The sequence below is a fragment of the Rhinoderma darwinii genome, chromosome 6 (assembly GCF_050947455.1).
Source record: "Rhinoderma darwinii isolate aRhiDar2 chromosome 6, aRhiDar2.hap1, whole genome shotgun sequence".
Lineage (NCBI taxonomy): Eukaryota > Metazoa > Chordata > Amphibia > Anura > Rhinodermatidae > Rhinoderma > Rhinoderma darwinii.
Window position 1 is genome coordinate 70,048,123 of NC_134692.1, and position 19,801 is coordinate 70,067,923.

Here is a 19,801-nt window from a genome sequence, read left to right on the forward strand (position 1 = left end):
ACGATTTACCTTCTTTTGGCTTCTCCTAGTTGCTCCTACGGCTTGTATACAAACTGATTAGCTAATTTAGGAGAAGTTTGTGAAGGAATCAAGCTTCAATGTTTCAATGCACGTGACATATTTTAAATCCAGTCAAATCTGGACCATCATCCAACCATTGGCAATTTATTAAACACATGCAGAGCAGTATTACAATTAATCTAAACTAGTTCTACTTATGAAACCAGGATAATAGGCATTTCACCCAACTACAAAATTCTGTGTATAAAATCGATACCCTGAAGCAAGCACAGCCCGTGCCAAGAGAGGTCTAGAAACCAAATTAAATTAGAGCATCTAATAGTGTGTTGATGTAACACATTTACAAGAGACATTGGATAACATGAACCTTGTCCACCGTATAATGAAATGATTAAAAGGAGCGCTGAACAATAAAAATAGCAGTTACATGAAATAAACAGACAGACAAGAAAAACAAACATGGCATAAAAGCACATGATACATCAAAAGCAAGAATACAATGGGTAACACAGGACAGGCAGGCCTAATATTGTGTAACCAAATATTAATACAACCGTGAGATGGAGAGCACTTTATGATCTAGTCACATGCTCTGGCTATCTTCATGCAGATAATCAAATGTCACAGCAGACTGACCAACTTATTCTTATCAACACATGTCATGAGTCAGAAGGGGGTTCAGTCACATAATACAGTAGAGCGAGACTCCTAGTCAACAAGACACTGTATGAACTATATATACCGTGTACTACTTCTCTGCGCTGTGTACAGTACTATCTATACATTCTATAAAACCATTATCTATGCATTATGTAGAAATATGTCACTTCACAAGTTTGGAGTATTTTAATTGTGGTTTCAATTTTACTAACCAACTAGAGGGGAGGACGATATGGGGGGCACAGAGGACGATATGGGGGGCACAAACTAGAGGGGAGGACGATATGGGGGGCACAGAGGACGATATTGGGGGCACAAACTAGAGGGGAGGACAATATGGGGGGCACAAACTAGAGGGGAGGACGATATGGGGGGCACAAACTAGCGGGGCCCCTATCTCCAGGGGACGCCTGCGGGGCCCCTATCTCCAGGGGATGCCTGCGGTGGCCCCTATCTCCAGGGGACGCCTGCGGGGGCCCCTATCTCCAGGGGACGCCTGCGGGGGCCCCTATCAGGGGCACTACCAAAGGGGACCCCAACAGGGGGCACTATCGACAGGGGACACCACCTACACCACCATTTACCCCTTGAATGCTGCAGTCAGCTTTGATCGCAGCATTCAGGGGAATACCGGCAGAGATGAGAGATTTCTCAGATCTCCGCCATTAGAGCGTGGTTGTAATACAGCCATTGCCGTGTGTGTGTGTGTGTGTGTGTGTGTGTGTGTGTGTGTGTGTGTGTGTGTGTGTGTGTGTGTGTGTGTGTGTGTGTGTGCGCGCGCGCGTGCGTGCGTGCGTGTGCATGCCTGCGCGGTCAGCATGTGATGCAGCCTGTGCGGCACGGAAGATAAAACATGGGGGTGTTTTGCTATGTTCTGTCTTCAGTGCCGGCAATCATTAGTGCAGTGCTGGTCGCATCACATCATGCTGACCGCGCGCGCACACTTGTCAGGACTCAGGAGCGGGGCAATGGCTGTGCTACACAGCTGCAGCCCCGCTCTAACAACATTCAACATTCATGTGTTACAATGCTAAGCTGTATGGCCGCACAGTTTCGTATCGAAATAATGAAAGAACGGTATTGAACCGTTTGGGGGTGCACAGTATCGAAGTTTCGATGCATCGCGCAAACCTACTGTATACATGTATATGAGCTTTGCTCTGGTGCTGTATATATGTATATGAGCTTGGTTCTGGTGCTGTATATATGTATATGAGCTTGGTTCTGGTGCTGTATATATGTATATGAGCTTGTTCTGGTGCTGTATATATGTATATGAGCTTGGTTCTGGTGCTGTATATATGTATAGGAGCTTTGTTCTGGTGCTGTATATATGTAATGAGCTTTGTTCTGGTGTTGTATATATGTAATGAGCTTTGTTCTGGTGTTGTATATATGTACTGAGCTTTGTTCTGGTGCTGTATATATGTACGGAGTTTTGTTCTGGTGCTGTATATATGTGTATGAGCTTGGTTCTGGTGCCGTATATATGTACTGATCTTGTTCCTGGCACCATATCTGTGCATTAGCCAGGAGAGTTGTCGCGGCCTACTGCGCACACCGCACTGTTCTCCACACTTCTCACAGTCCACAGCCTAACCAAATGGGCTGAGCACGCTTAGGATATTGAATGTGCGCATTTAGGTCTATACGTAATGGGCGAGTTTAATATAATGAGCACCGGTAGGTAGGTAGGTAGGTACGCTTATGTAATTATATACATAGTGTGGAAATCCACACTAAAACATTCTGGAAAGGGAATTTCTTTTTTTAGAGTTCACTTTAATATAGGGCGTATTTGGAATATCGTAATTGTTTTATTTCATTATTAGAATAATTTTCCATGGCGCGATACACCGCAAAACACCGCGACCCCCCACGCGTATGTCTTTGTCCGCAAAACAGGGAACTGGTTAAAAAATTTAATCCCACCCCTGATTAAAGAGGCTCTGTCATCACATTACAAGTGCCCTATCTCCTACATAATGAGATCGGCGCTATAATGTAGGTGACAGCAGTGCTTTTTTTTTTTTTAAAAACGATGCTTCATGCACTCCTCTCCATTCATTTAGGCAGCGCATAGGGATCCTTTTAGATCGCTATGTGCTATCTTATACTAACACATTAACAATACTGAAGTGTTTAGACAGTGAATAGACATTCCACGGGATGTCTATTCACAATCTCTGCACTTCGTTACTCTGTCTGTGGTAGTTACAGCAGAGGAAGCGTGATCTCGCTGTAAATGACAGGTTACAACGAGATCACGCTTCCTCTGCTGTAACTACCATAGAAACAGTAACAAAGTGCAGAGATTGTGAATAGACATCCCATGGAATGTCTATTCACTGTCTAAACACTTCAGTATTGTTAATGTGTTAGTATAAGACAGAACAGCGATCTAAAAAGGATCCCTATGCGCTGCCTAAATGAATGGAGAGGAGTGCATGATGCTGATTGGTCAGCGTCATACACTCCTCTGTACAACGCCCACTTGGTCTAAAGTAAAAATACGCCCACTTGGGCATTAAGCAACTCATTAGCATAAATCTAAAATCATTAATAAAGTGGTAAAAAGAGATCTTTTTTTAAATAAAAAGCATTACTGTCACCTACATTATAGCGCCCATCTCCTTATATAGGAGATAGGGCACTTATGTGGGGACAGTCTCTTTAAGCTGCTTTGCTTCTGGCTGCAAGGCAAAAAAGGAAAACCTACACCCAGTGCTCTGATCATGATCAGTGAGGCTGCACCTACACTTACTAACTGAAATTGGTCTCGCTTAAAAAAAATAAAAAAAAAAACAAAAAACAACAGCATAGGAAAGACAACTCCATTGAAAGGTTTTATTTTATAAATATCAAAAAGGCAGATGAGTTGGTAAGAATATAAAAACATATATTAAACAACATTTTTGGGGGGATAAGAATAGTTGAAATTTATGTTATGATTAAATGATGCTAATTAATTTGTTTGATAATAAAGTAAAAATAAATAAATAAAAATAAATAATAATAAGTATGCGTGTAAACAGTCGACCCTGGCAGCCTACTATACATGTAATTTATGGAGAAATATGCCCACTATGGCACAGTCCTAATATAATTTTACATGTACACTGTCCTTTTTCATTCATATTTCCAGCTTTTTTTCCCCAAGTGTGAAACAGACATTTCAGTATTTATCTCATGCATAATGCAAACGACAGAACCCGAAAGCTTCCTTACCCTGTAATACTTCCATGGGGAGGACGGTCCAAGCATTTTCCATGTAAGAAATATACAGATAACGTGCAGTGTTACAAGCGAGGCCGATATACAGCACCCTATGAAAAACAGAGGAGATTTCTTGTTAACATTGATCAATATATTTATTCACAAAGATTTTTTTTAAATTTATTTCTATTAGGTCAATGAGCTTGATTGTGAGATACACTAACCGTATTATACAGGTATTCCGAATACTACTAGTAATCACCTATCCCAGCGGTCGGAGCCCCACCGATCTATTAGTGATCACATATCCAATGAATAGGTGATAGCTTGTAGTAATCCGAATACCCCTTAAATTGTACAGCACTCTGCCACCTGTGGTAATAGTCTGGAGACCCAAAATGCAGACCGGGTGCTGGCCCGATCTCTGTTAAGCTAGCCATGCATCTTAGATAGCTGTCGGCCAAACTATAGTTCAGCTTCTCCTGCCCCCGCCCCCCCCCCCCCCAACATCTATACACACACACACACACACACACACACACGTTCAGCTGGGGCAAGTGACTCGGTGCCAGACTCGGCTTATCTACTAATGAACAAGGAATATACTGGTGCTCTGCATTATATCAGTTTGATTCTGCAGATATGGAAAGTAATTGCAAAAACATTGTAAACATGGGAACTGCTTTTTGTTTTTTTGGAACATGTACATAAGAAAAGATAGATTGATAGATAGTCAATTGGTTCAGTCGGCGGTGTCCGTTGCTTCCGATAGTCCCTTGTTCTGCTAATCTGACGGAGCAGAACAATGGAACACACAAACGCAGGTGAGAACTAAGCCTTAAGGCCTCATGCACACGACCGTAGCCCGACCGTAGCCGTGTGCACGCCCGTGATTTTCGTGTCGGCCGGCTGCGGACTGTCAGCGGACTGTCAGCCGCAAGCCGCCCGCACATGCACATGGCCGGGCCATTGTTTTCAATGAGCCCGGACCGCAACTCCGGACCATAATAGGACATGTCCGTACTTTCTGCGGTCCGGGTTCCCGGGCCGTGCACGGACCGCAAAAACTACGGTCGTGTGCACGGCCCCATAGAAAAGAATGGGTCCGCAATTCTCCCGTGGATTTGCGGGGGAATTGCGGACGCAAAAACACGGTCGTGTGCATGAGGCCTTAGTGTTCACATCAGCGTTACCTTTACGTTGAGGAGTTCAGTCTGAGGTTTTTTTGTCGGGATCAATAGCGCAGTCAACTGCGCTATGGTTTCCGACAAAAACAATGGAACCCTGTCACAACGGTGACAAACGGAAACCTTTAACAACGTTTCCATCACCACTGAGATCAACAGGGATGCAAACGGAAGCTAAGGTTTCCGTTTGCCTTTCTGTTGAGGGGTTAACCCGACAGAAACCTCCGACGGAACCCCTCAACGTAAAGGCAACGCTGATGTGAACACAGCTAAACTTCTATAATGCTGTGGGAAAGTTTAATTTTCCTACTTGAAATTACTCTACAGTGCACGGGGAAAAAAACTTCCCACAATGCAGATCACTAGAACAAGTGCGATGCAGACATTCTGGGCTGTAGTCTGCAGAATCGTGAAGGCAGTTCTGTACTAAAATACAAGCAGAAACTGACCGGTAAAGGAAATGTAGAATATTTATATACGTTAGCTAGAAGATCGTTTAATGTCTAACCCTTTCTGGACAAAGCCATTTTTTTATTTTTCACTTCCCGCCTGCCAAGGTGAGGTGCAATTGGAAAAAACTGATTCCTCCAATGTTTATTTGATTTTAGTTTTTACAGCTTTCACTGTGCGGTAAAAATGACAACTTTATTGTGCAGCTCAGTACGATTACGGAGATACCAAATGTATATACACTACCGTTCAAAAGTTTAGGGTCACTTAGAAATTTCCTTATTTTTGCAAGAAAAGCACAGTTTTTTTTCAATGAAGATAACATTAAATTAATCAGAAATACACTCTATACATTGTTAATGTGCTAAATGACTATTCTAGCTGCAAACGTCTGGTTTTTAATGCAATATCTACATAGGTGTATAGAGGCCCATTTCCAGCAACCATCACTCCAGTGTTCTGGAGTGATGGTTTTTTATTGATGAAAAAACAGCGATTTTGGTGTTTTAACAAATTATTTTTTTTACAGCGTTCACAGTGCGAGTCAAATAACATTGTATTGTAATAGTTCGGACTTCTACGGATGCGGCAATGCCCATTTTGTTTATTTTTTACTTTAGGAAAAAAAAAAATGGTTGTGTTTTTTTTAACTTTTAATATTTTTTATTTTACTACTGAAAAGTTTAATAAAAAAAAAAAAAAGTGTCAAAAAAAAGTTTATTAGTCCCCCCTAGGGAATTTGAACAATACACGGCAATACTAATGTATTGCAGTATATTGTAATTTCTACAGGTTTAAAGAGAACCTTTCACCTCCCCATACATATGCATCTGAGTGCAGCATGTAATGGGGAGGGCTGCACAAACCCTGGGGCACTTTACATTTTTTTTTCTACCTCCCTCCGTTATTTAGATATCGGTGCAGTTATATTTGGCGCCCGATATTTAAATAACCCCCTGAACAGACAACGGGGCGTGTTACGATGGCTGTGACACTGTCCAATCAGATATGAACAGTGCCACAGCAAAAGTGAGAAAGTGCACGCTCTCTCTCTTCAGCTTTGATGATCAGTCTTTTCACCCGCACTGGCAAGGGGGCGTGTCACTTCTACGGACAGTGTAAGAGCTGGGGAGCGCTGTTCGTAGTAGTGACATGCCCCCTTGCCAGTTTGGGTGAAAAGACTGATCATCAAAGCTGAAGAGAGAGAGCGTGTACTCTCGCTCTTGCTGTGGCACGGTCCATATCGGATTGGACAGTGTCACAGCCATAGTAACACACCCCCTTGCCAGTACACACCCGTTGACTGTTCAGGGGGTTATTTAGATATCGGGCGCCAAATATAACGGCACCGATATCTAAATAACGTAGGGAGGTAGAAAAAAAAAATATGTAAAGTGCCCCAGGGTTTGTGCAGCCCTCCCCATTACATGCTGCACATGTATGGGGAGGTGAAAGGTTGTCTTTAACAGAGGCAGAGGGAAGGCAGACCAGGAGGCCTTCATTAGGCCCCTGCATGACAACCATCGGCACAACACAATCGCATCACAGGGGCCGCAATGGGCTGTCGAAGGGGGCCGCCTCCTCTCTCAATGGTTTAGATGCCGCGGTGACTATTGCCCGCAGCATCTAAGGGGTTAAATGGCCAGGAACAGAGCAATCGCTGTTCCTAGCTGTTAGTCCAGGGTGTCAGCTGTAATACACAGCTGACACCTGTGCCATTATTTCCTGATGCGAAAAGGGGTTATAAAAGGAAATAAAACAATAATCTGCTTTATTTACAAATTTAAAAAGGATGGTCCTGTTTAGAAAACCCATTCAAATACCCTATTAAAAGAACTCTGAGTTAATGGAGGGGGATTCCTGCAGTGGTGCTGCAAGGGAACTGAATTAATTTTATTTATATTAACAATGGCATAAAAGGCAGTCCACAACCTGTCCCCTCCATATATCTCTACCCTAATCTCCTGGTATCTCCCCACACGCCATCTCCGACCCTCACAAAATTTCTCCCTCTGTGCACTGTTTTTCGTGGATAATTCATTACAACCAAGATTTCCCCGTGCATCCCCAATAGTCTGGAACTCGCTACACCAACACGAGACGCTCTCCCGCCAATCAAACCTTCAAAAGCAACCTGAAAACCCATCTTTTCAGAAAAGCTTATAACCTGTAGTAACCTGGTGCCAATACACTAGATGAACAGCTTCTATCATCAACTTCTGTCTTTTTCCCCCTGAGCTTTTACTACCTTGTGTACCAGTCTGTCACTCAGCAAGCTCATGTTTATTGTACTTGTTTTTATGGTCTTGTGCTATGTATTTAACCCTTCTGTATTTCATATGAACAGTGCCTGAAATTAAATGGTGAGATATACAGTATATCTCAGATGCACGCCTCAGGACCTCAACCTCCAGCCCTTTTAGACAAGCGATTTCCCGAAAGGAATAGCCAGCACTCCATACAAATTCAAGTAAAAAAAAAAATAAAAAATGGTGTTTTATTCACCCATAAAAATGCAATGTTTCAGCCTCCATCTTGGGCCTTTCTCAAGCAATTGCTCCTCGTTTTTCTACTTTGCAAGCATTTCCTGGTTTCACTTTTCTGCTTCCTTTACAACAGATCCGGGAAAAACGGACAGCACATAGACGTCATCAGTGTGCTGTCCGTTTATATATATCACACACACAGAATTCAAGGGGAGAGTCTAGTCCGCGAAAACAGACAAGAATAGGGCTTCCTCCGATTTTCTCGAAACAGACACATACTCTATTGAAAAATACAGATGTGTGAATAGCAGCATTGTCTGGTATGGGTCTGTGTGCTGACCATTGATAACACGGTCGAGAAATAAGGCTTAAAGCATACCTAACTTTTCAGAATAAACTAATATATGTGTGTACATGAGGAATAACACTATTTCTGCCCATTTTATTACTTCTATGCAGTGTCGGACAGGGCCCACCGGAGAATCCTCCAGTGGGCCCAGGCAGAGAGCTGCCTTTATCGAGCAGCAGAGCAGAGACATATTGTCTCCCTGCCCCACTGCTTACTCTTGTAGGCAGGGCCGCTCAGCACATAATTATATGCCAAGCAGCACAGGACCCCACATGCCCGGTGCTAGCAACTGCCACATTCAGTTGTATTTGCACCCTCAGGAGGCAGATAATTGAATACTATAGGCTGGAGGCCATTTTAGGCCTGCAGCCTTTAAGGCGCTGGGAAGAATCCCTGCGCAGGCTGGTATGTCTTCACTGCACACACTGGCCTACCAAGGGTCCTGTCTCGGCGTCCCAAGGCTGTGGAGCAGCTGTGTTCGTCGCGGGAACGAGGCTAGGTAAGTAGAATTTTTTTCGTATGTGTGGGGTATTATAGTGTGTGGCACCAAGGAGGCATTATTTCTATCTGGGGCACTAATAAATGGTAAGGATTTTGTAGAGGATGGGGAGGTGCTAGGAAAGCAAGAAGCCAAAGATGTTTGTGTTGCAAATTCTACAGAGGCGATTCATAGTCAGGAGAAGGCGTCAGGGCCGGATGAAGACGAAAAGGACAAGTGAGCGACTCCAATCGGAGATGTCACCTTTGAGTCACTGGATTTAAAGAGGCTCTGTCACCAGATTTTGCAACCCCTATCTGCTATTGCAGCAGATCGGCGCAGCAATGTAGATAAGAGTAACGTTTTTATTTTTAAAAAACGAGCATTTTTGGCCAAGTTATGACCATTTTTGTATTTATGCAAATGAGGCTTGCTAAAGTCCAAATGGGCGTGTATTGTGTGTGTTACATCTGGGCGTGTTTACTACTTTTACTAGCTGGGCGTTCTGATGAGAAGTATCATCCACTTCTCTTCACAACGCCCAGCTTCTGGCAGTGGAGACACACAGCGTGTTCTCGAGAGATCACGCTGTGTCGTCACTCACTTCCTGCCCCAGGTCCTGCATCGTGTCGGACGAGCGAGGACACATCGGCACCAGAGGCTACAGATGATTCTGCAGCAGCATCGGCGTTTGCAGGTAAGTCGATGTAGCTACTTACCTGCAAACGCTGATGCTGCTGCAGAATCAACTGTAGCCTCTGGTGCCGATGTGGCAGACACGATGCAGGACCTGGGGCAAGAAGTAAGTGACACGCTTTGTGTCTGCACTGCCAGAAGCTGGGTGTTAACGAACAGAAGTGGATGATGCCGATTCGTCAGCATCATACACTCCCATTCCTAACGCCCAGCTAGTAAAAGAAGTAAAAACGCCCCGATGTACGCACATAATACACGCCAAGTTGTACTTTTAATGTAAACACGCCCAGTTGAGGCTTGCAAAAGTCCATTTGCATAAATACAAAAATGTTCATAACTTGGCCAAAAATGCTCGTTTTTTAAAAATAAAAACGTTACTCTTATCTACATTGCAGCGCCAATCTGCTGCAATAGCAGATAGGGGTTGCAAAATCTGGTGACAGAGCCTCTTTAACTCTATTGTATTAAAGGAGTTTTCCCAACTTAGACATTAATGGCATATCCACAGGAAATGCCAAAAATGTCTCATAGAGGAGGGTCCCAGCTCTTGGACCTGCACCTATATCAAGAACTGGCCACAGAATCCAGGCAGAGACCAGTAAAGAGAGGGTCGCACGCGTGCGCATTGCTCTATTCTGTTGTGTGCTTGTTATGGAAACTGGCAGAGCAGTTGTTGCTCGGCTGTTTTTGTAACTCCCATCGAATAGAATGGAGAGCTGCGCGAAACGCTCTCCACTGGTCTCCGCCTGGATTCCGCGGCCAGTTCTAGATATAGGTGCGGGTCCGAAAGCTGGGACCCCCATCTCAGACATTTTTGGCATTTCCTGTGGATATGTCTAAGATGGGAAAACTCCCTTAAGTTATATGGTCTGCAGAGCGATTGTGTATGACTGGTGTCTACCACTATATGGTCACTATGTAGTGGTAATGTTGGTCATTGGTTTACTACACACGTTTTACTGCACAATTAAGAGTGGTTGCATTATTTCTATGTAGCTGACGGGTGGGCCCCAAGAATTATTTCCTCTGGTGGGCCCAAGATACTCCAGTCAGACACTGCTTGTGTCATTATTTAGCAGATCTTCCCTCTGCAGGCGCTCTCTAATTCTCAGTTGCCTCAAAGATAGTGGGCGGAACCTGACTACTATCATGTTTTCTATAAACTGCACGCAAAGAGCAGAACCCTGCTCTCCTTTCTCCATCACATACATTTTCCAAAAATAAAAATCTAGATTTTTTTTTTTTAGCCCTATGGGCGATTTTCCATTTGAATCTCGATTTTCTTATTATTGTTAACCTGTTCGAGCACCACGACGTAATAGCTGGTCGTAGTGCGGGGGCGATGTTTGGAGCAGGCTCACCCGCTGAGCCCGCTCAATACGCAATGGGTTCCACCCGGGACTAATGGCAAGGAACAGCAATCGCGATCAATCATGATCGCAGCATCTGAGGTGTTAGAAATAGAAGCAGCCCTCAGACAGCTCATCGGCGGCCACAACGCGATCATGGCGGCTTAATAGGAGCCTTTAAAAATGACAATATACTGCAATACATTAGCATGCAGTGTATTGTACTAGCGATTGGACGATCGCTGGCTCACGTCTCCTAGGGGAACTAATGAAGTGTAAAAAAAAATTAAAAAGTTAAAGCTTTTAGTAGAGTAAACAAAACAATTCTTATTTTTCAACATTCAAAAAAAAACAAAAAAAAAGAAAACCTTTTCCCCCTGAAGTAAAAATTTTTGGGAAAAATAAACAAAATTTGTACCGCCACGTCCGTTAAAGTCCGATCTATTACAATATACTATTATTTGACCTACACGGTGAACGCCGTTAAAAATAAAAAATAAATTAAAAACACCAGAATCGCTTATTTTTAGTCCCTTACCCATTCATAAAAAATTTAATAAATAGTCATCAAAAAGTCTCATTTAGCCTAAAACGGTACCAATAGAAACTACAGCAATATGCCCTCAAATAGACGGAAAAATAAAAAAAAAGTTGTCAGAATGTGGCAACAAAACACAAATTTTATTTTTAAAAATTTGTTTCTTCTTTGGAAAAGTAGTAAAACATAAATATATATTACATACAGTGAAGGAAATAAGTCTTTGAGTCTGTGGACAGGAGTCTTTTATACAGGTGACCATGTAAGACAGCTGTCTTTAATGCAGGCACCAAGTTGATTTGGAGCGTGTAACTGGTCTGGAGGAGGCTGAACTCTTAATGGTTGGTAGGTATTTCTCTGTGCACAATGCAAATAAATATAATTTTGACAATATGATTTTTTTTTTAATATAATCTCTCTCTCACTGGTAAAATTAACCTAGCCTAAAAATTCTAGACTGTTCATGACTGATAGTGGGCAAACTTACAAAATCAGCAAGGGATCAAATACTTATTTCCTTCACCTGTATATATATATATATATATATATATATATATATATATATATATACACACACATATATATATATATATATATATATATACACACACACACACCCCCGTTCAAAAAAAGTTTAGGGTCACTTAGAAATGTCCTTATTTTTGCAAGAAAAGCACAGTTTTTTTTCAATGAAGATAACATTAAATTAATCAGAAATACACTCTATACATTGTTAATGTGCTAAATGACTATTCTAGCTGCAAACGTCTGGTTGTTAATGCAATATCTACATAGGTGTATAGAGGCCCATTTCCAGCAACCATCACTCCAGTGTTCTAAGGGTACATTGTGTTTGCTAACTGTGTTAGAAGGCTAATGGATGATTAGAAAACACTTGAAAACCCTTGTGCAATTATGTTAGCACCGCTGTAAACTGTTTTGCTGTTTAGAGGAGCTATAAAACTGACCTTCCTTTGAGCTAGTTGAGAATCTGGAGCATTACATTTGTGGGTTCGATTAAACTCTCAAAATGGCTAGTAAAAGAGAGCTTTCATGTGAAACTCGACAGTCTATTCTTGTTCTTAGAAATGAAAGGCTATTCCATGCGAGAAATTGCCAAGAAACTGAAGATTTCCTACAACTGTGTGTACTACTCTCTTCAGAGGACAGCACAAACAGGCTCTAACCAGAGTAGAAAGAGAAGTGGGAGGCCCCGCTGCACAACTGAGCAACAAGACAAGTACATTAGAGTCTCTAGTTTGAGAAATAGACGCCTCACAGGTCCTCAACTGGCAACTTCATTAAATAGTACCCGTAAAACGCCAGTGTCAACGTCTACAGTGAAGAGGGGACTCCGGGATGCTGGCCTTCAGGGCAGCGTGGCAAAGAAAAAGCCATATCTGAGACTGGCTAATAAAAGTAAAAGATTAATATGGGCAAAAGCACACAGACATTGGACAGAGGAAGATTGGAAAAAAGTGTTATGGACAGACAAATCGAAGTTTGAGGTGTTTGGATCACACAGAAGAACATTTGTGAGACGCAGAACAACTGAAAAGATGCTGGAAGAGTGCCTGACGCCATCTGTCAAGCATGGTGGAGGTAATGTGATGCTCTGGGGTTGCTTTGGTGCTGGTAAAGTGGGAGATTTGTACAAGGTAATAGGGATTTTGAATAAGGAAGGCTATCACTCCATTTTGCAACGCCATGCCATACCCTGTGGGCAGCGCTTGATTGGAGCCAATTTCATCCTACAACAGGACAATGACCCAAAGCACACCTCCAAATTATGCAAGAACTATTTAGGGAAGAAGCAGGCAGCTGGTATTCTATCTGTGATGGAGTGGCCAGCGCAGTCACCATATCTCAACCCCATAGAGCTGTTGTGGGAGCAGCTTGACCGTATGGTACGCAAGAAGTGCCCATCAAGCCAATCCAACTTGTGGGAGGGGCTTCTGGAAGCATGGGGTGAAATTTCTCCCGATTACCTCAGCAAATTAACAGCTAGAATGCCAAAGGTCTGCAATGCTGTAATTGCTGCAAATGGAGCATTCTTTGACGAAAGCAAAGTTTGAAGGAGAAAATTATTATTTCAAATAAAAATCATTATTTCTAACCTTGTCAATGTCTTGACTATATTTTCTAGTCATTTTGCAACTCATTTGATAAATATAAGTGTGAGTTTTCATGGAAAACACAAAATTGTCTGGGTGACCCCAAACTTTTGTACGGTAGTGTATATGTGTATATATATATATATATATATATATATATATATATATATATATATATATATATATATATATATTTTTTTTTTTTTTTAATTATTTATTTATTTATTTTTTTTGAAATATCCTATTGCAGCAGATAGGCGCTGCAATGTAGATTACAGTAACGTTTTTATTTTTAAAAAACGAGTATTTTTGGCCAAGTTATGGCCATTTTTGTATTTATGCAAATGAGGCTTGCAAAAGTACAACTGGGCGTGTTGAAAAGTAAAAGTACAACTGGGCGTGTTATGTGCGTACATCGGGGCGTGTTTACTACTTTTACTAGCTGGGCGTTCTGACGAGAAGTATCATCCACTTCTCTTCACAACGCCCAGCTTCTGGCAGTGCAGACACAGCCTTGTTCTCCAGAGATCACGCTGTGACGTCACTTCCCCAGGTCCTGCATCGTGTCAGACGAGCCGGCACCAGAGGCTACAGATGATTCTGCAGCAGCATCGGCGTTGGCAGGTAAATCGATGTAGCTACTTACCTGCAAACGCTGATGCTGCTGCAGAATCAACTTTAGCCTCTGGTGCCGATGTGGCCGACACGATGCAGGACCTGTGAGTGACGTCACAGATCTGCACTGCCAGAAGCTGGGCGTTCTGAAGAGAAGTGGATGATACTTCTCATCAGAACGCCCAGCTAGTAAAAGTAGTAAACACGCCCCGATGTACGCACATAATACACGCCCAGTTGTACTTTTACTTTTCAACACGCCCAGTTGTAATTGTTCTTTAACTCCTTAACGCCGAAGGACGGATATATCCGTCCTCAGCAGCGGCTAGTTCGCGCAGGAGGACGGATATATCCGTCCTGTGATGGCGCGGGTACTGAGACTGTACCCACGCGATCAGCGGCAGGAGCACGGCTGTTATACACAGCCTGGCTCCTGCTGCAACTGCCGGAATCGAAGCGCGCGCCGATTCCGGCAGTTTAACCCATTAAATGCCGCTGTCAATAGTGACAGCGGCATTTAATGTGTTTGACAGAGGGGGGAGCTCCCTCTGTCACCCGATCGGCGCCCCCGCAAACAAATCGCGGGTCGCCGTCGGGTTTCCATGACAGCCGGGGGTCTAACAAAGACCCCCAGGTCTGCCTTTCAGCATCTGCCTGTTAGGCGATGCCAGAGGCATGACCTAACAGGTTGCCTGTCAGTTTTACACTGACAGGCAATAATGCTTTGGTATACGAAGTATACCAAAGCATTATATATGCGATCGGCACATCGCATAGTGAAGTCCCCTGGTGGGACTAAAAAAAAAAAAATGTAAAACAGTTAAATAAAGTTTGTGAAAAAAATAAATAAATAATTACAGTCAAAGTCAAATAAAACTACTTTTTTGGCCCAAAAAGTGGTTTTATTTAGTAAAACGGTCAAAACAAATCACACATACATGGTATCCCCGCGATCGTAAGAACTTGACCAATAAAATGAACATATTAATTAAACCGCCGGATGAACGGCGTCCAAAGAAAACGCAAAAAACAACGTCAAAATTCTCTCTTTTCTCCCATTCCCCCCATAAAAAATAAAATAAAAGTTAATCTATAAGTCCTATGTACCCCAAAATAGTACTAATAAAAACTACACATTGTCCCGCAAAAATCAAGCCCACGTACGGCCACATCGACGGAAAAATAAAAACGTTACGACTCTTGGAATGCAGCGATGCAAAAACAAGTAATTTTTTTCTAAAAGGCTTTTTATTGTGCAAACGTAGGAAAACATATAAAACCTTTACATATTTGGTATCCCCGTAATCGTGCCGACCCATAGAATAAAGTTAACATGTTATTTACGCTGCATAGTAAACGGCGTAAATTTATAACGTGAAAATTAATGCTGGAATAGCTGCTTATTTTCAATTCTCTCCTAAAATAAAGTTAATAAAAGTTAATCAATATATTATATGCATCTAAAAATGGTACAATTACAAAATACAACTCGTCCCGCAAAAAACAAGCCCTTATACGGCTATGTCGACGGAATAAAAAAAAAGTTACGACTCTTGGAATGCGACCGTGAAAAAACAAAAAATAATCCTTGGTCATTAACGTGCAAAATGGCCCGGTCATTAAGGGGTTAAAGAGGCTCTGTCACCAGATTTTGCAACCCCTATCTGCTATTGCAAAAGATCGGCGCTGCAATGTAGATTACAGTAACGTTTTTATTTTTTTAAAAACTAGCATTTTTGGCCAAGTTATGACCATTTTTGTATTTATGCAAATGAGGCTTGCAAAAGTACAATTGGGCGTGTTTACAGTAAAAGTCCAACTGGGCGTGTATTATGTGTGTACATCGGGGCGTTTTTAATTCTTTTACTAGCTGGGCGTTGGAATGGGAGTGTATGATGCTGACGAATCAGCATCATCCACTTCTGTTCGTTAACACCCAGCTTCTGGCAGTGCAGACACACAGCGTGTTCTCCAGAGATCACGCTGTGACGTCACTTACTGCCTGCCCCAGGTCCTGCATCGTGTCTGACGAGCGAGGACACATCGGCACCAGAGGCTACAGTTGATTCTGCAGCAGCATCAGCGTTTGCAGGTAAGTAGCTACATCGACTTACCTGCTAACGCCGATGCTGCTGCAGAATCAACTGAAGTCTGGTGCCGATGTGTCCTCGCTCGTCCGACACGATGCAGGACCTGGGGCAGGAAGTGAGTGACGACACAGCGTGATCTCTGGAGAACACGCTGTGTGTCTGCACTGCCAGAAGCTGGGCGTTGTGAAGAGAAGTGGATGATACTTCTCATCAGAACGCCCAGCTAGTAAAAGAAGTAAACACGCCCAGATGTATGCACATAATACACGCCCAGTTGGACTTTAGAATGCCTCATTTGCATAAATACAAAAATGGTCATAACTTGGCCAAAAATGCTTGTTTTTTAAAAATAAAAACGTTACTGTAATCTACATTGCAGCGCCGATCTGCTGCAATAGCAGATGGGGGTTGCAAAATCTGGTGACAGAGCCTCTTTAAACACTGAAAAAAGTGTTTTTGGTGCCTTTTTTTTTACTTTAAGGAACATACAACACGTATTCAGTGCGGATACACTGCGTTAAGCTACGCAGCATATCCACCTTGAACACCGCAGGGGATGCCGTCCGGAAAACAGCACCACATTGGGATTTGTTTTTCCGGCAGAATTTCCACTGTGAACGGGCCCCCGGAAAAATCAAAACGTTTATACTTACCCCCTTCTCAGCGTCTAGTCCGGCTTCCTGGGGTGACGTGCAGGCAATCTGACGCTGCAGCAGTCACATGGCCTGCAAAGTCATCCAGGGAGGCCAGACTGGAGAAAAAGCAGGGAACTCTGGGTAAGTATAACGATTATGATTTTTTTCCTACTTGCGATTTTCTGTTGCGTGAAACTCACTGCATGTCCTAAATTGGTGCGTTTTTGCGCACAGTCAACCATTGAAGTCTATAGGTGCATGTAAACCACGGACAACACCTGTGTCCTGTCCGTGTTTCACTGATCAGTTACATAGAAAAGGAGAAAAATAAAAAAATAATACAAAGTGCTTGCACGGATGTGAAAATGCATGCCCCACACAAATCACACTGATCCCAATACGCAACGCCCAAGAAATGCAGGAAAAACGCTGCGTATTGTACGTGCGCATATCAGACACACTCGCCTGAATGTAGCCTTACTTTAATGTAAAAGAAATCCTGTCTTACTTGAAATGTTAACTAAACTTTCCAACAGACTGGGTGTGCCTCAAGGCGTTTCCTGCATACACGGTGTGATGTGACCATGTCAACACTACACACCCATTACAAAGAGCACAAGGAGGTAGCCATTTTTAACCCTTTCATGACCAGGGCTGTTTTGGGCCTCGATGCCAGAGCAAAATGTCACATTTTGTAATGCTGTATTCCAAGGCTCCATGCACACGATGCAAATTTAGTTGCAGATTTTATGCTTGATGCAGAAACAACCCAATCCAGATGAATGGAACGGATCTTCAGTGGCAATGGTTTCTGCAACAAAATCTGCAGCGTGCGCAAGGTGCCTTAAAAAAGTTGCCCTGGATTAGGAAAAAGGGTATGCTTTTTTTTTTTCTTTTTCAGAAGCTGCGCCACTCTTGCCCATGGGCTGATCTGGTATTAAAATTCAGCCAGATACACTTGAATGTGATGAGCTGCAATATCAGGCACAGCCCATGGACAAGAGTGGCGCTACTTCTGGAAAACAAAAACAAAGCCAAAAAAAAAAAAAAAACTATTTTCCCCAATCCAGGTGAACCCTTATAAGCGGATTTTTATTTCTTAGGTCTACCTACTCTTTCCACATTAGAGTCAATGTCTTTATTTTGTAGGTCTCATTATTTTCTAAGGTAGCTGGTTTAAATGAACAATATTTACCCCAAAAAGGCGTCCCATAATTCTCCTGTGAAGACAGTGCAAAATAGAAGTATAGTGCTACAAGAACAAAGCCCCCATTTTAGCATTAGATTACCGCATTTTCCACAAGCTTTATTACGTCATGTTCACACATGGCGGATATGATGCGTAAAAGTACACAGCACGTATCCATGCTGGAAGCCGCACGCAATTGTGCCTGAAAAACCGCATCAAATTGTGGTGCAGTTTTTCGAGCAGCATGTCCGCTGCGGAGATACTGCAGAAATATGAAAAAAAAATGTTTACTTCCCACCCACGGGTTGTCATAGCGAAGCGTTCCTCTCTAACGAATGTAGCCAAGCCTCCTGGGATGACGCTGTAGTCCATGTGACCACTGCAGCAGTCACACGGGATAACACGTCATCCCATGGGGCCAGCCTGGACGAAGACGTATACAGAAATGGGTAAAAATAAAAGATTTATTTTTTATTAGTTGCGATTTTTGCGGGAGAATCGCAGCTTTTACCGCCTCAAAAATTGCAACATTTGCTATTTATTGCGGGTTTTACCACCTAATTGAATTCAATGGGGAAAACCTGTATCGCAAAGCAGTGATTCCGAAGTATAAATTGGCATGCTGCGGATTAAAAAAGATGCAGCGAAGGTCAATTTTATGTGCGGTTTTCGGCTGATTTTTTGTACGCAGCGTGTGGAGGAATTTCTTTAAATCTCATCCACTGTGTTGCTACTGAATTACGCTGCAGATTTTCCTGCGATTAAATTAACCCTTATACTTCAATTCACTATCACAGTACAGTATTGGGTTGTAAAAATGACAGCCTAGGCCAGTTGATGGCAATGTGAACTGGAGCGAGCAGTGCCATCACAAAGTACATCAAATGGCATGGACTACGCCAGCAGCCCGCTTTTTTGAGTGGGGTAGGCCGGAAGATGCTAATTACTATCAGATAATGTACGTCTGTTCTGTGTAACAGCTTCTCTCTCTCTCCTCAGATCTCAGTCTGAAAGGAGACGGAAAGAGAGAGGATTGTATACAGAACAGACCGCAGGAAAAGGTGTTACTACAAAAGACTATTCCTATGACTGCCATGATTGTCATGGTGACCACATCATTGGGACCTCACCCACTCCAAACCCAATGAGGTCACTAGGACCAGAGTCTGTTAGTAACATCCAGATCCGGGTGTTGGGGCTGTTGTGAGGGACACAAACACTAGTACAGAAATTCATGTAGCGCAAAGCCCAGTAAATGTGGACGTATATTTACAGCGGGTGGTCCGGTAAACTCCAACTGGCGAAGTATGATTGTACACGTAAAAGGGTAAATTAGTGGATGTGTCAAAACTAAAAAAATAAAAACTATCGTACCCCCCAAAAAAAAGCTGAAATCCCCTTGCCTTGCAATTGACAGATCACACCCAGGGTGGAGAACCTTTTCGAAGTGTGTCAAAGTGCCAGAGTGCCCTATTAAACAGTCACAGTACCACAATAAAAACAGCCAGTGTACACAATAACAGAGGCAACTGTGAGACCCCCAGTCACAGTGACTGCCACAGGATCCCCTGTAACAGAGGACAAACAGTAATAGAGCCCCAGTAACAGCAACAGAATAATAAATAAACCATATTCAGTACCATTATATACAATGCAATTCAATGATCTCTACAGTAGACACTAAGCCTTTTCTTTTAAAAGAAGCTAGGAATGCTTTTGGGTAAGTAA

General features: G+C 42.7%; 1 protein-coding gene across 2 annotated transcripts in view; it reads right to left on the reverse strand.

Moving 5' to 3' along the window:
* Positions 1-19,801, reverse strand: part of MFSD6 (major facilitator superfamily domain containing 6) — an 86,569-nt gene that overhangs the window by 37,641 nt on the left and 29,127 nt on the right. For both annotated transcript variants that reach the window (XM_075829919.1, XM_075829921.1), the window contains exon 3: positions 3,910-4,007. In XM_075829919.1, the coding sequence (XP_075686034.1) occupies positions 3,910-4,007 (98 nt within the window). The remainder of the gene's footprint in view (positions 1-3,909; positions 4,008-19,801) is intronic.